Source organism: Somniosus microcephalus, chromosome 9 (assembly GCF_052327205.1).
Source record: "Somniosus microcephalus isolate GS21.2 chromosome 9, FLI_Smic_1.0, whole genome shotgun sequence".
Taxonomy (NCBI): domain Eukaryota; kingdom Metazoa; phylum Chordata; class Chondrichthyes; order Squaliformes; family Somniosidae; genus Somniosus; species Somniosus microcephalus.
Window position 1 is genome coordinate 9,005,158 of NC_140995.1, and position 16,697 is coordinate 9,021,854.

Sequence of the window (16,697 nt, forward strand, 5' to 3'; positions counted from 1 at the left end):
GCCTTTACTTACCTGCACTTTCTGGGAATTATGTATTTGAAACCCTATGGCTGGGAATTTCCCCGAGAGCTGCTCCTGCTCTGCTGCCTGAACTTGGCCGGAAGTGTGGTGTGAACCCCATTTACATGCCATAAAGAAAGACTTGCATTTATATAGCACCTTTGATGACCTCAGGACATCCCAAAGTGCTTTACAGCCAATAAAGTACTTTCGAAGTGGAGTCACTGTTGTAAGGGCAGCAGGCGCATGGGAACACCACCAACTCCAATGTTCCCCTCCAAGTCACACACCATCCTGACTTAGAAGTATATCGCCGATCCTTCATCGTCGCTGGGTCAAAATCCTGGAACTCCCTCCCTAACAGCACTGTGGGAGTACCTTCACCACACGGACTGCAGCGGTTCAAGAAGGCGGCTCACCACCACCTTCTCAAGGGCAATTAGGGATGGGCAATAAATGCTGGCCTTGCCAGCGACGCCCACATCCCAGAAACGGGAAAAAAAATACGGCAGTTTTTACATTGATACAAAGTGATTACTGCATTGAATCAGCACAAAGCTGGAATAATAACTATGTTGATGGATCAGAGATCGGTCTTGTTTGAAATCACAGTTTAATATTTAGTTAGGTTTTTACATGGTTTAAAAACAATCAATAACTGTGTGACTCAGTGTACAAATGTCCATATAAAATTTATTCCCTTTGGTATACAATAAAGCTTTGAATACATCTTTTCAAATGCATATCAAAAGTCAGAAAAACACTTCAATAATGCAATAAAAGTAGTTGTGAATAAGCCCTTTTCCATTTTCTTCTGAAAAGTTTTGGATTATAATTATAGGATGTCCGGAAGGTGTTAACGATACTCAATTGTAGCATAACCTCTTACCAAAAATATACATATAGCGATGTATGTCTTTCCTTCTTATGTAATTGTATAAAACTGCAATAATTATTTTCCTTAGCTATTACAGGCCAGGCAGTTATTTACCAGACATTGCGTTTTTAATGTTTTCATTTTCTGAGTAAATTGAATTTTCAAGATTTTGTAACCTTTTGTTTGATTTACATGTTGAAGAATGTCAAAAAGTGTATTTTTTTCGTTAATTCTCTACAATAGTGTGCTGGCAAAAGCATCTGCAAGTAAGGGAATTATTTTGACAAAATATTTCACTATCCTTCTGCTGTGGTCAAAAAGATGAGGTTTGATTAAGAATAACTTGTTGCTCTAACAATTGTAGAGCTTTAAAACAGATCATCTTTAACAGGCAGCAGTATCATATCACTATTCTTCCATATTTGTTTGTCAAAATGTTACACAAACATGTTTTAGTGTATTTGTTTTTCCATCCAATGTTCTCCACTTCTAAAAATGCTGATATTGGATATAGCCCCATGAATAAAGGTATCTTTACTGTGGCCACTCTTCACGTATGACCCCAGACAATGAATGTCAGTGTGACATTCGACCATGGGGACCATCACAGTCGAACCACAGCCTCCCTTTATTTCCAGCAGGGGGCGCTATACAGCAATCTGAAGTGGCAACTCCGGCTGATTTCTTTCCCTTCCTTAGCTATGAGGACTGTGTCCAATTGTCGAGCCCCTCACTGTGACTGAGATCAGCTAACATAGCACAGACTAGGGATCAAACTTGGGACCACTGGGGGGCTGAAAATCTGCACTTCTTCAGGCTCATTTTTACCATAGCCATGACAGGGTGCGCTGGAAGGGGGCACAAATTAGGCCGGGACCCAGAGACGCAGGGCCATCGGGGATTTTGTGGAGCCCTGTCAGGGGCGAAGTCTCTGTCCCCCCCCCACCTTTGCAAGGTCAGTGGGCATAGGAATGGCAAGGGTGAGGACTCCCAATGCTGGGACTTCCCGCGTGCCCAACCGCTCAGTCGGCGGGTTGCACCATCAGCGGCAGTACCAGCCGCCAAATTTCAGGTGTGGGGCCCACTTGGGTTTCCAGGCTAGGATCTCAGCTTGGACCCCTAAAGATAAAAGGTGGCCCCATACAAAAGGGCCACTTGGAGTAATTCTTTTACTTATTTATATGGGGGGGGGGGGGGCAGAAACCCCAGTGGACCTGGCACAGTACGCCACAGTATGTGGTCTCGTCAGTGAGCACTCACCCGAGATGTGCCCAGTTGTACAGGGCCTTGGTGAGACCACACCTTGAGTATTGTGTGCAGTTTTGGTCGCCTTATCTGAGGAAGGATGTTCTTGCCATGGAGGGAGTGCAGCGAAGATTCACCAGGCTGATACCTGGGATGGCAGTAATGACATATGAGGAGAGATTGGGTCGATTGGGCTTGTACTCGCTGGAGTTTAGAAGAATGAGAGGGGATCTTATTGAAACTTATAAAATTCTAAGAGGACTAGACAGACTAGATGCAGGAAGGATGTTCCCGATGGCCGGGGAGTCCAGAACCAGGGGTCACAGTCTAAGGATAAGGGGTAAGCCATTTAGGACAGAGATGAGGAGGAATTTTTTCACCGAGAGAGTGGTGAACCTGTGGAATTCTCTACCACAGAAGGCAGTGGAGGCCAATTCATTAAATATATTCAAGACGAAGTTAGATATATTTCTTAAGGCTAAAGGGATCAAGGGATATGGGGAGAAAGCAGGGACAGGGCACTGAATTTGGATGATCAGCCATGATCTCATTGAATGGCGGAGCAGGCTCGAGGGGCCGAATGGCCTACTCCTGCTCCTATCTTCTATGTTTCTATGGATGCTGCCATTGGGATTCAAAGTAGGGAACCTCCCTGCTATGCCACAATGGTCACCGCGACCAGTGGCAGACATTCCCAGCGGATGTAACCCAGTATTTACACCGCGACCTGCATGCTACAGATTTTCAGCCCTCTTTGATCCGTAAGCCTCAGTTCCACACTATATGGTGCAATGGGGTGGAGCCTGCCTCGAAATTTCAATTTAAAAACAATTTTTAAAACCACTAATCATTCAATTAAAAGCTCAGCTCGAGATAACAGGAATTTAGCAGGGTCCTGTAAACAGACTGCCGCAGATGTTTGGATACCTCAGCCGTCGCAGTCGGACGTGCAGCTGCGCGGGTAACACGGACACGACAAATTTACAACGTGGTGAGAGAAAGATGTGCCATAAAAATATTGAGAGTCACTGAAATTATTGGTTCTGAGATTCAAAATCAAATCATCTGCCACAGGTTAACATGTAAAGTAATTTTTCAGTGCACGTTTCATTTTGGAAGAACAATAAAGATTCCTTCGTACCGTTAGGATGTGGTAACAGCCTGTGCTATAACAAAATTAACGTTCAAATTTCTATAATTACTTCATTATGGCAATAACTTTCTAATCATGATTGCAGTGGCCTATTTATTGATGGTCGCTGTCAGAGCGCGTGCACAATCACAGCCGACCATCTGTTTTAAAGCAAAACACTAACCTGGCCTCAAATTGGCAGATTACTGGAAAAGAAAACTACAGGTTTAATAACCCTTTATATTTTCCCAGGAAACCAAAAAATAGTTTTAAATTTACCTCAACTGTTTTTCTAAAACAAAAATATTGTTCCATCGTAAACATTTAGAAATACAGTTGAGGTTCTTTTTTAAAAAATAAAATTAAACAATACAGTTTATCTGTAAAACTTAAAGACCCAGACCCTCATCCTTAGTAAACCTTTTTTTTTTGTAAATGACAATGATAAAAGGTGGCACAAACTTATATATTTCTGTGATAATATATTGCACTTAATATACACAACAAAAAAACATGGCTTTAATTCTATGGCTTCTTTAGCCAGTCACTGCATTTTCCTGTAGTTAAGGCAGTCCAACACCTATACAAAGGAGTCTTAACCGCCATTTGTGTGAAAATGTCACAAAGGACATTCTTTCAAGTGCTCTGTCTCAAATGTTAATTCCTGCAGTTGATTTTTTTAAGTTATAAAAAGGTAACATTTAAAATTTCTAAAATCTGAATTTAAGACAAGACAAGAATTGAGACAAAACAGTATTTACCTTCCATAATAAAAATATAGGACACACAATTACAAGGGTGTAACGCAACAAGGAGTTCTACTGCTATCACCTGAACCCCAAGTGTAGCTCCAGCTTTGAATGACACTGCTATGCATTTTTTATTCTATATAATATATACAAGACTAACAAGGGCATGGTTTGTTTATATTGCAATTTTTCTTTGGTTAAAATATGTTGACATACTTTATGCATTTTGTTTGAGATGTTGTATGTTTATATCAATGTTGTTATCACAGCGCTGAGGGGTTTAATTGAGGAGGTCAGGGAGAATGACTAGAAAAAGTCTGGAGAAATTTTTGGTGGAAGCCCGAGGATCATAGCATGGGATCAATTGGCTGTTACTTTACTGTGATGTCTTACCTTAGGTGATTATGATTGCACACCGCGCTCACTGGAGTATTACACGTTTTCACTTTGGAGCTCGGTATTGACTTTTGCAATGTGTCTGGTATATATTATATTGTATTTCCACGCTGTCTTTTTTTTCCGTTTATTCCTCGGTTCTCACATTGTAGGTGTGCCATTAGCATGGCCAATAAATGCATAAGACTGACAATGAGCTATAAAATAGTAGCTACTAGTCAATTCTCTTCATATCTCAGCAAAAGTGAGCTTGTAGGATCCTGCAGCCTCTTCAATGCTTAGTTGGAACGTGTCTTCATTAGAATAATGCTTCACAACATTATCATCCATATTCACCAAGATGCTAGCAACAGAATGAGAGCATGTCAATATATACCTTTTGATAATATTCCAAAAATTCTATGAATTCCATTCCGGTGCCACTTTAACACCTTCAGATTTTAAGTGGCAATGTGATCACGAAAGTCCCAGACCCTTAAGTGCAGGGCCACGAAGGTTGAAAAGAGGAGACGACTAGATGAATCAATTAGCATTAAGTAACATCAAGCATAGGCTATGAAAGCTGGCAGATTGTAGGAGGGAGGGAGGACTAAAAGGAGGCAAAACATTCTGCACTTTTGAGGCCCTGAGAAAGAATAAAAGTTACTGTGTTGATAAGTCTCTTCATGTCAACACAGCGAGGATACACAAAGGAGGAAGTGTGTGTGTGTCGGACAGTGTATTCAGAAGGATCAAAGAGGCAGGTTAAGAGGTGCAATGGCCAAAGTAGCATCAATAAAATAGATGGAGGCTGCATCAAGAATACAAAATGGATATTTAAAGAACCAGGTTCTATGCCCAAGGAGGTTGAAAGCAGATTGATATTGTTGGTCTGGGGCTGTAGAAATAAAGCAAAGCGGTTGTGTTGAGGAGGCAGAAAGTTCCTTCAAATGCTCCAAGCACAATAAAGGGAAGAAGGCTGAAAATTAATGGAGCAAAAATAAAAACACAACAGTTGAAATTTTCAAGACGGAGATCAACAGATTTTTGTTAGGTAAGGATATCAAGAGACCCTTAATCAAAGGCGAGTAAATGGAGTCGAAGTACAGATCAGCCATGGTCTAATGAAATGGCAGAACAGGCTCGAGGGGCTGAATGGCCTATTCCGGTTCCTAAATGGGGGGAGGGGAGGGGAGGCATAAATAAAAGCAATCAACAACAACTTGCATTCATAGAGGGCCTTTAATGCAGAAAAAACACCCAAGGCACTTTATAAGAGGAGGAAAAAAAGGAATGGTTGTTAAGCTATGGTGAGCAAGGCTAGGCAGTGACTGAAAGCTTGATTAAAAAGATGGGTTTTAGAAGGCTTTTAAAAAGCGGAGCGAGGACAGCTGGAGGGATTTTGGGAGGGAGTTTTGGACAGAGGGGCTGAAGTCTCTGCCTTGGTGGCACGGAGGGAGGAGGGGATGTACAAAAAGGCACAATTGGAGGACCGCAGGATGCACGAGGCTGTGAAGATTGTGGAGGTAGGGTGAGGTGAGGAACCTGGAGGGAATTGAAGATGACTGCAATGATTTTAAATTCAATGCATTGAGGGATTGGGAACAAGTGTAAATCAGCAAGGTCAGGGATGGTGGATGAGCGGGTTAGTGTGGGACAGGTTACGGGCAGCTGAGTTCTGAAGAGTTGGAGTTTATGGGAGGTGCAGGATGGGAGGTCAGCAAGGAAACCGAGTCTATAGGCGAGAAAAGGATGGTTAAGAGTTTCAGTGTGGTGGGGGTGAAGCCGGGTGGTGTTACAGAGATGGAAGCAGTCTTGGTAATGAATTAGATGTAGGGCTTGAAACTCAACTGTGGATCGAACAGGATGCCAAGGTTTCACACGGCCTGAGTGAGTGGCTGAGGAGGGGAATGGAGTCAGTGGGAGTAGAGCAGAGTTTATGGCAGGGGCTGAAAAACAACAGCTTTGGTCCTCTTGATGTTCAGTTGGAGGAAGTTTTGACTCATCCTCGATTTAATATCAGACAACACAGAGCGGTCATGAGGTGAAAGAACACAACGGTGAGGAAGAGCCGAGTGTCATCAACATAACAATCTAGCCCTGTGCCCACAGATGATATCACCAAGGAGCATCACGTAGATGAAGAAAAGGAAAGGATCAGTAGCAGATACTTGGGTAGCATCGAAGGTGACTATGCAAAGGCTGGAACAGATTCCATTACTGGAGATACCCAAGTTGCATCAAGACAGGCAGGAGTAGAATCAAGTAAGAGCAGTCCCATGGAGCAGGAGAAGCGATGGAACAGAACACCATAGTCAACCATGTCACATACTGGGAATGGTGAGGATGACAAGCAGGGATAACGCACCATGGTTGCAATTACAGAGGATGCCAGTTGTGACTGTGGCCAGAGTTGTCCTAGTGCTGTGAGCTGGGCAGAAGCTGAATTGGAGGGATTTGAACAGGAAGTTGTAGGAGAGGCGAGCATAGGACTGGAAGGTGTTGGCATGTTCAAGGACCCGCTAAAGGAAAGGGGAGTTAGGGATTGGATTGCAGTTGAGGAGCATGGACGAGTCACATTGGGCTTCCTGAAGAGAGGGAAAGGGAGAGACAGCATCTGAGCATAAGAAATAGGAGCAGGAGTAGGCCAATCGGCCCCTCGAGCCTGCTCCGCCATTCAATAAGATCATGGCTGATCTGATCCTAACCGCCAATCCACTATCACAGAACCATCTCCTGAATCTAACAGAATTAGACACACGAAATAGGAGCAGGATCAGGCTACACGGCTCCTGGGCCCACTCCGCTACCCACAGGGCCATGTCCAATCCGAACCTAGACTCATGTCCAAATTCCTGCCCGCTCCCCGTAACCCTTAATTCCCTTTACTTCTAGGAAACTGTCTATTTCTGTTTTAAATTTATGTAATGATGTAGCTTCTGCAGCTTTTTGGGGCAGCATATTCCATGGACCTACCACCCTCTGAGTGAAGTAGTTCCTCCTCATCTCAGTTTTGAAAGAGCAGCCCCTTATTCTAAGACTATGCCCTCTAGTTCTAGTTTCACCCATCATCGGGAACATCCTCCCCGCATCCACCCGATCCAACCCCTTCACAATCTTATATGTTTCAATAAGATCGCCTCTCATTCTTCTGAACTCCAATGAGCAGAGTCCCAATCTACTCAACCTCTCCTCATATGTCCATCCCCTCATCCCCGGGATTAACCGAGTGAACCTTCTTTGTACTGACTCGAGAGCAAGTATGTCTTTTCTTAAGTATGGACACCAAAACTGTATGCAGTATTCCAGGTGCGGTCTCACCAATACCTTGTACAACTGAAGCAATACCTCCCTATTTTTATATTCTATCCCCCTAGCAATGAAAGCCAACATTCCATTGGCCTTCTTAATCACTTGCTGCACCTGCATACTAACCTTTTGAGTTTCGTGCACCAGGACCCCCAGATCCCTTTGTACTTCAGTACTTTCCAGTTTCTTGCCATTAAGATAATAACTTGCTCTACGATTTTTCCTGCCAAAGTGCATAACCTCACACTTTCCAGTATTGTATTCCATCTGCCAAATCTCTGCCCACTTACTTAGCGTGTCTATGTCCCCTTGCAGGTTATTTATGTCCTCCTCACTCACTACTTTCCCTCCCATCTTAGTATCATCTGCAAACTTTGATATGTTACACTCGGTCCCCTCCTCCAAATCGTTAATATAGATTGTAAAGAGTTGGGGACCTAGCACTGACCCCTGTGGAACACCACTAGTTACTGATTGCCAGTCTGAGAATGAACCATTTATCCCAACTCTCCGCCTTCTGTTAGATAGCCAATCCTCTATCCATGCTAGAATATTACCCCCAATCCTGTGATTTTTTATCTTAAGCAATAATCGTTTGTGTGGCACCTTGTCAAATGCCTTTTGGAAGTCTAAATACACTACGTCCACTGGTTCCCCTTTATCCACCCTATATGTTACTTCCTCAAAGAACTCCAGCAAATTTGTCAAACATGACTTCCCCTTCATAAAACCATGCTGACTTTGTCCTATTAAATTATGATTATCCAAATGTCCTGTTACTGTCTCCTTAATAATGGACTCCAAAATTTTACCTACCACAGATGTTAGGCTAACCGGTCTATAGTTTCCAGCCTTCTGTCTACTGCCCTTTTTAAATAAGGGTGTTACATTAGCAGTTTTCCAGTCTGCCGGGACCTTTGCTGAGTCCAGGGAGTTTTGGAAAATTATTACTAATGCATCCACAATCCCTACCGCCACTTCCCTCAAGACCCTAGGATGTAAGCCATCAGGTCCAGGTGATTTATCCGCCTTGAGTCCCATTATTTTACCAAGTACCACTTCCTTCGTGATTTTGATTGTGTTTAGCTCCTCCCCCCCTATAGCCCCCTGTTTGTCCAGTGTTGGGATATTCTTAGTGTCTTCTACTGTAAAGACTGATACAAAATATTCATTGTGTTTTTGCCATCTCCATATTTCCCACCATTAATTTCCCGGTCTCATCCTCTAAGGGACCAACATTTACTTTAGCCACCCTTTTTCTTTTTATATAACTATAAAAACTCTTACTATCTGTTGTTATATTTTTTGCTAATTTACTTTCATAATCTATCTTCCCTTTCTTAATCAATCTTTTTGTTATTTTTTGCTGTCTTTTAAAGTTTTCCCAATCCTCTATCCTCCCACTAGATTTGGCTACTTTATATGCCCTTGTTTTTAGTCGAATACTATCCTTAATTTCTTTACTTAGCCACGGATGGCTGTCTTTTCTTTTACACCCTTTTCTTCTCAGTGGAATATATATTTTTTGAAAGTTATAAAATAACTCCTTAAATGTACACCACTGATCATGTATCGTCTTACCCTTTAATCTATTTTCCCAATCCACTCTACCCAATTCCGCTCTCATACCTTCATAGTCTCCTTTATTCAAGCTTAGCACGCTTGTTTGAGATCCAACCTTCTCACCCTCTAATTGAATATGGAATTCAACCATGTTATGGTCACTCATTCCAAGGGGATCCTTTACTAGGACATTTTAAATTAATCCTGTCTCATTACACAGGACCAGATCTAAGGTTGCTTGCCCCCTGGTCGGTTCAGTTACATACTGCTCAAGTAACCCATCCCTAATACACTCAATGAACTCATCCTCAAGGCAGCCCTGCCCAATTTGATTTGTCCAATTAATATGATAGTTAAAATCCCCCATAATTATAGATGTTCCCTTATTACAAGCCTCAACTATTTCCTGATTGATACTCCATCCAACAGAGTTGCAACTGTTCGGAGGCCTATAGACTACACCCACTAGTGTTTTTTTCCCCTTATTATTCCTTATCTCCACCCAAACTGTTTCATTATCCTGATCGTTTGACCCAATATCATTTCTCTGTATTACAGTGATTCCTTCCTTTATTAACATAGCCACCCCACCTCCCCTTCCTTCCTGCCTGTCCTTCCTGATCGTTAAATAACCTGGTATGTTTAATTCCCAGGCATTGTCACCCTGCAGCCATGTTTCTGTAATGGCCACAAGATCGTACCCATATGTAGTTATTTGTGCCATTAACTCGTCTATTTTGTTACGAATGCTACGTGCATTCAGATAGAGAACTTTCAAATATGTTTTGTGACACTTAGTTCCTGCTTTTGCCCTTTTTATTACTTTACTTTTTACTCCATACCTTCTGCCCCTTCCTGACACGCTCAGGTTTTTAATTTCCCCTCTGCTACCTAAGTCTATGACCTTCTCTGTTGTCATTTTTATTTTTTGCTCTCTAGGAACCTCCCCCCCACTAGTTAGTTTAAAGCCCTCTCTACAGCCCTAGTTATATGATCCGCCAGGACTCTAGTCCCAGCACTGGCCAAGTGAAGCCCGTCCCAACGGAACAGCTCCCTCCTGCCCAAGTACTGGTGCCAGTGTCCCAGGAAGCAAAACCCATTTCTCCCACACCAGTCTTTGAGCCACGCATTTAACTCTCTAATTTTATTTGTCCTAGCCAAATTCGCTCGAGGCTCAGGTAAGATTATTACCCTTGAGGTTCTGTTTTTTAATTTGTCCCCTAGCTGCTCATACTCCTTTAACAGAACTGGCTTCCTAGTCCTATCTACGTCGTTTGTACCAACATGGACCACGACAACTGGATCCACCCCCTCCCACTGCAAGTTTCTTTCCAGCCCAGAGGAGATGTCCTTAACCCTGGCACCAGGTAGGCAACACAGCCTTCGGGACTCTCGCTCTCGGCTGCAGAGAACTCTATCTATCTCCCTAATAATACTATCCCCTACCACTACAACATTTCTATTTACTCCCCCCTCTTGAATGGCCCCCCGTTCCATGGTGCTGTGGCCAGGTTGCTCATCCTCCCTGCAGTCCCTGCTCCTGTCCCCACAGGGAGTAAGAACCTCGAACCTGTTGGACAAGAGCAAGGGCTGTGGCTCCTCCAGCTCTACCTCCTGGATCCCCGTACCTGCCTCACTCGTAGTCACGCCATCCTGTCCCTGACCATGGGCTACATCTGAATTAATTAACTTCATAGGTGTGACCACCTCCTGATACACAGAGTCCAGGTACTTCTCCCCCTCCCTGATGTGTCGCAGTGTCTGAAGCTCAGACTCCAGCTCATCAACACGGAGCTGGAGTTCCTGTAGCAGCAGACACTTGTCACAGACGTAATCACCATGAGTCTCAATGGGGTCCACCGGCTCCCACATCTCGCAACAGTAACACATCACCTGCTCCATTCTATGTAATTAATTACATTTTTTATTGTTAGTTATGGACACCCTCTGCCCGATTTTAGCTGCTAGTATCCCCTTTAATTATTGGATTTAAATTAAATCAATCCCTCTAATTACACCAGTTAAATGGTCAACAGTCACTCTGCCATTAGCCTATCAGTCACTCCAGACCAGAAAGGCCTTATTAACGTTCAGAGTTAAGTGAAAAGAGCACCTAACACCCCACTTACCCTAACTCACACTTAACCAAACTCAAAGCACTCTTTGATGACTCGCACTCAGTGCTTGCTCGCACAAGCACTGGTCTTTTTATACTGTTTGTTTGTTTACAGCCAAATGAGTCACCCATGCTGATTGGGTAGAAAACTGGTTTCCACTGCCTGCTGTGCCAATTTACTCCTACTGCAGTGTAACCTTGTTTTACTCTTCTTAAACCAACAGAATCCCAAATATTTAACTTTTCCCCTTTACTTAAACTGCTTAAGTAATCTTATCAAGAATGATTTAAAGAGAAATAACAATTAAAGAACTCTCACACTTACCCAAACTCACAGCACTCTCTGCTGACTTCACTCAGGGGAGCTATTAACAATGTCGGCAAACATGGGCGCTAGTAAAGGTAATTGGAGTGGTCGGAAGTTAGGGATCGAGGAAAGAAGAGGTGGATCTTATAGAAGAGGTGAGCTTGGAGAGGACAGGCAGAGGGAGATGGGCGAGAAACTGCAGAATGCTGGAGCAATGGGGCTGGAGTGAGAGAGGAGCTGAGCAGTTGTCAGGAGAGGGTGAGGGAGTGGGAAGAATTAGAAGCGACTCCGCAGATGGTCTCAACCTTGGAGAAATCTACAAGCTCTTCACACTGGTTGGAGGTGAAGGGGGCAGGGAAAGGAGTTTGATGAGGACATGTGTCATGGAGAAAAGGAGCCCTGGATTGTCCCTTGTCCTCCAGGATAACCCTGGAGTAACACAATTTGACTGAGGAGAGGGAGGAATGGCAGTCTTTAACATGGTCGAGCCAGACCTATGAATGAAGGATTAGACCATCTTGTATTAGGGGCACTCAAGTTTGCAGCTCTCTGAGTTAATGGAGTGAGGATGGAAGCTGTATCGGGAGACTGGCAGATATACTTGTTTTAGTTAATTAACTTATTGTAGAATGATTTTCCCCAAACAACCAAAACTAACTGCAAAGTAGCATTTACTCACCCTTTCTTGCATTTCTTGTAGACTTTTACAATTTTCTCACAGGGTACTTCATATTTTTCTGAAATCTAGAATGACAGACCAATCAGTCAAGCTGGTCCTTTTAAAATCAATTGCGATTTCATTGAATTATACAGCACAGACAGAGGCCATTCGGCCTATTGTGCTTGTGCTGGCTCTTTGAAAGAGCCATCCAATTGTCCCACTTCCCCTGCTCTTCCCGCATAGCCCTGAAAATGTTTCCTTTTCATGTGTGTGTGTCTATATATATAAAGCGGTACTTCTGTCATTCTGTCTGTCTATCTGTCTGTTATTTCCTGTGCGTGTTACGGGTATGCACTCGAAAGTTACAGGGCGTACCTACGCGCGCGTTACCTCCAAAGAAAGCTTACGCTTCAGAGACGGTTTTAAGCGTATTTACTTTTCGGTCAGACGAAAATTGTTCGCGCCTTATGCAAAAAACCTTCAAAATTAAACTCATTATCTGCTAGCATTGATTGACTGACATCAAGGTTCCACCAATCCTGTTCCGTCACGATTGACCAATCCTACAGTACGGTCCCCTGATGGTTGGCCAATCGGTGTGTGTGTGAGCGGGACTATTCCTTTTCATCTCGGGGAGCTGCCAGCCATTGTTTGACTACCAGTTTCCAGCTCAAATGACTTCACCTTCCAGCTAAAACGACTTTCAAAGTTAGTTTCTCTTTTAAAAATAACATAAGATTTACCAAAAACGTTTTATAAGTACTTTCACTTTTATTTTTCAACCTTTTAAAAGGTAGACATACAGGGACACACACAGGGCCCTAAAGCCTGCCACTCGATTTAAAATGTTGCCCAGCACCAGATTCACAAAGGGACACAGACAGCGCCCCAAAGCCTGGCACTCGATTTAAACCGCCTGCCCCAAAACAGCCCCGGCAATGCCGGGCTCCCCAGCTAGTATTATATATATAGACAGTGCATTCCAGATCATAATAGCTCACTGCGTAAAATAAATTCTCATCTCCTCCTGTTTCTTTTGCCAATTATCTTAAATCTGTGAACTCTGGTTATCGACCCTCCTGCCAATGGAAACAGTTTCTCCTTATCTACTCTATCAAGATTCCTCATAATTTTGAACACCTCTATTAAATCTCCCCTTGTCTTTCTCTGCTCTAAGTAGAATTATCTCAGCCTCTCCACATAACTGAAGTCCCTCATCCCTGGTACTATTCGAGTAAATCTCCTCTGCACCCTCTCCGGGGTCTCGACATCCTTCCTAAAGTGTGATGCCCAGAATTGAACACAATACTCCAGCTGAGGCCTAACCAGTGTTTTATAAAGTTTTACCACAACTTCCTTGCTTTTGTACCCTGTGCCTCTATTAATAAAGCCAAGGATCCAGTATGTCTTTTTAACAGTCTTCTCAACTTGTCCTGTCACCTTCAAAGACTTGTGTACGTCCACCCCCAGGTCTCTCTGTTCCTGCACCCCCTTTAAAATTGTACCATTTAGTTTATATTGCTTCTCCACATTCCTCCTACCAAAATGAATCACTTCACACTTCTCTGCATTAAATTTCATCTGCCATGTGTCTGCCCATTTCACCAGTCTGTCCGCCTAAAGTCTGCTACTACAGGAAACTCTCGATTTACCGGCACCTAAATAACTGGAAATCTCTGTTAACCGGCAAAATTCAGGAGTAGGTTCAGGTAAGTTTTACTTCATATTAGTGGATGTTCCTGGATCTGTGGCTGTGTAATCGGGGTTCCTGCGCTTGTTGCTAAGCAACAGGGACGCTTGGTCTGTGGCCGGGGTGCTTGCACCTGTTGCTAAGCAACAGGGAAGCCTGGATTTGTTGCTGTGTACGGAGCTCTCGTACCTTTTACTATACCTCTCTGTAATCCGGACTTTTTGATAAACCGGCACCACGCCGGTCCCGTCGGTGCCGGATAAAAAAAAGTTTCCTGTATCCTGTTCACTGTTTACTACATTTTCAAGTTTTGTTTCATTGGCAAATGCTGAAATTATGCTCCCTATACTCAAGTCTAGATTTTTATATATATATATCTACAGATAAATATATAGTGAGAGGAATTTAATCTTTGTAGATGTGAATACATTGATAATATGAAGAAAAACTCACAAAACACCACTGGAGGTGGCTAATGGGAATGATTATATTATAAATGAAGCCTTGATGCCCCCTCCCATGGGGTTAGTTCAGAAGTAGATGAAGTGCCTGAACTCAGCCAGGATGGGAGTAAGTGCATCGCAATTGGCTTCGTCAATGCTGAGTTTGGGAGAGTAAAAGAATAATCACTGAGCTTTCTGTTTCAGATGCTGTGCTTTCTCAGCTTTTTATGTTTTTATTGACGATGTCATGTTTATTGGTCCTTTTCGAAATATATGGAAATCTCTCACAGCTTTAAGTTATCTGTCAGCAGATAGCAAGATGATCACTAACATGAAGAAAGCTTGATTCTGTTTAGTACCTATAATGAGAACTATTTTTTTATGAAATAGATATATTTCTTTAAAAAAAAAGTTCTGTGGACACGGCAAGCACAGCATCATCATCTACTACCAAAGGGCCACTAGGGATCCCTCTAAAGTACAGAAGTGAAAAATATCCACGTCGAGACCTGTATTTACTGCGTAGATGGAATAATCAGAAGAAATAAGCGAAAGTAATCAGATGCCAGAACATCAGAACTAGTTTTCTTTTACTTACCGCCTCCATTAGGCCTTTCAGAGAAGGAGTTTTCAACAAGAGTGCATCAAACACCTCTTCACATTCCTTCCTGACGTAAAGCAAAACTGAAAACAGACGGTGAGAGTCTGAATGTAAAGTGAAAAACAGAAAGACCTTCCAGACATTTGTGATCCCTTCTCTGGCACTGTAACTAAAGCACGATATAGCTTGATACAACATAGTCTATGGCCTAGAAATTCGGTATAGCCGCGTTTGGGGCGCTAGTCCTGGCGATGCGCAAAGTTTAGCGCCAGGTGCAATTTAGCGCCACCTAGCACAATATTGGGTTGCAGCGCCTCTAAAGGTGATTGCGGCGCTAAATCAGGCGCTGCACGCTACTCTTAAGGCGCTAACCCGGCGGCGCAACCCAATTTCGCGGTGGCGGGGCGCAGCGAGGGTGCTGTCAATAATCGCTTTCCCTGAGACACAGTGGCGCCGGCCAGCTCTTAAAGGGGCAGGTCAATTGGCATCACCAGACACACTCACTGCCTTGTAGGCCTTCAAAGCGGTGGGAGCCTACCTGTGGCGCACCAGCCTAGCAAGACATGGAAAGGGTGAGGCAGAGGGCGGAACGCTTCACTGATGGGGCATTGGATGCTTTGGTTGGCGCAGTGGAATCAAGGCCAAGGAAGATGGTTGGAATGTGATTTATGTTTTGGACAGTCTCCCGGGTGTGAGAGCCAGTTATGTGTCAGTGTATTAGTTTTGCTTTCTGTTGCCATAGCTTTCTCATGTTTGAAGGAACCACATTTTGTGTAATGAAACACTTTCTTCATTTACAATGGCCATGCCTGCTATTTACATGCATCTTGCCCTTCACAGGCTTGGGGGTATCAGACCGGTTCCATTCCTGTTCTTGGAATGGCAGCAAGCATTCCGTGAGAGGGGCCTAGAAGCTACTTCTGATCAGCCTCTGACGTGCAGCCTGAGAAGAGCCGCTCGCGTAGAAGTTCAGGCCAGCAGCCATCTTCTCAGCCGCCGACAGAGATGTCCTGCACCTATCTGAGGCTGCAGATCTGGCTGAAGCAGCTGGCACAGCTCAGTCACCACCTCCTTTCTAAATCGCAGCCTTCTGACACACTGCTCCTCTGGCATGTTCATGTTGGAAAACTGCTGTTGGATAACCCTGCCAGCGTAAGGTCTGCTGTGGCGACGTCTGTTGGCCCTCCTCCGTCTGGCCATGCCTGCCCCCCTCTCCCAGCGTCTCAGTGCCCTTTCCAGATGATTCAGCAGCAGGACGTTCCCCTCCAATGCAGCCCCCATAATAAGTGCCCAGAGGAAGGTTCCCGTTGTCAAGGCTCACCAACAGCAAGGTGATGGTCAGAAGGCTGAAGATTGTCTGCCTGCGATGGCTCAGTGGTCAAATGGCTCTCAGTGTGCAGCTCAGCAACTCTTTGTAGCTTTCGAGGAAGTTGTGATCCAAAAATGGCTGCCGCTTTTAAACCACACCAGTCCCCTTTAAATAACGCTCCTCCAGCCCGAGAGCGACTTGGTAAGGCCCAGGTAAGCTGTCACTATTAGCGCCAGGCGCTACGGAGGGGGGCGCCACTGAATTTCCAGTCTGGGGCGCCCAAAAGGCGTTGCACACGCAAATGACATCATAATCAGCCT

At 43.9% G+C, this 16,697-nt stretch overlaps 1 protein-coding gene across 1 annotated transcript in view; it reads right to left on the minus strand.

Moving 5' to 3' along the window:
• Positions 1-594: 594 nt before the first annotated feature.
• Positions 595-16,697, minus strand: part of grhl1 (grainyhead-like transcription factor 1) — a 126,937-nt gene continuing 110,834 nt past the window's right edge. The window contains exons 15-17 of the mRNA XM_085996335.1: positions 15,066-15,151; positions 12,353-12,417; positions 595-4,742 (exon numbers count right to left, since the gene is read on the minus strand). Coding sequence (XP_085852461.1) covers positions 4,628-4,742; positions 12,353-12,417; positions 15,066-15,151 — 266 coding nt within the window. The 3' untranslated portion in view covers positions 595-4,627. The remainder of the gene's footprint in view (positions 4,743-12,352; positions 12,418-15,065; positions 15,152-16,697) is intronic.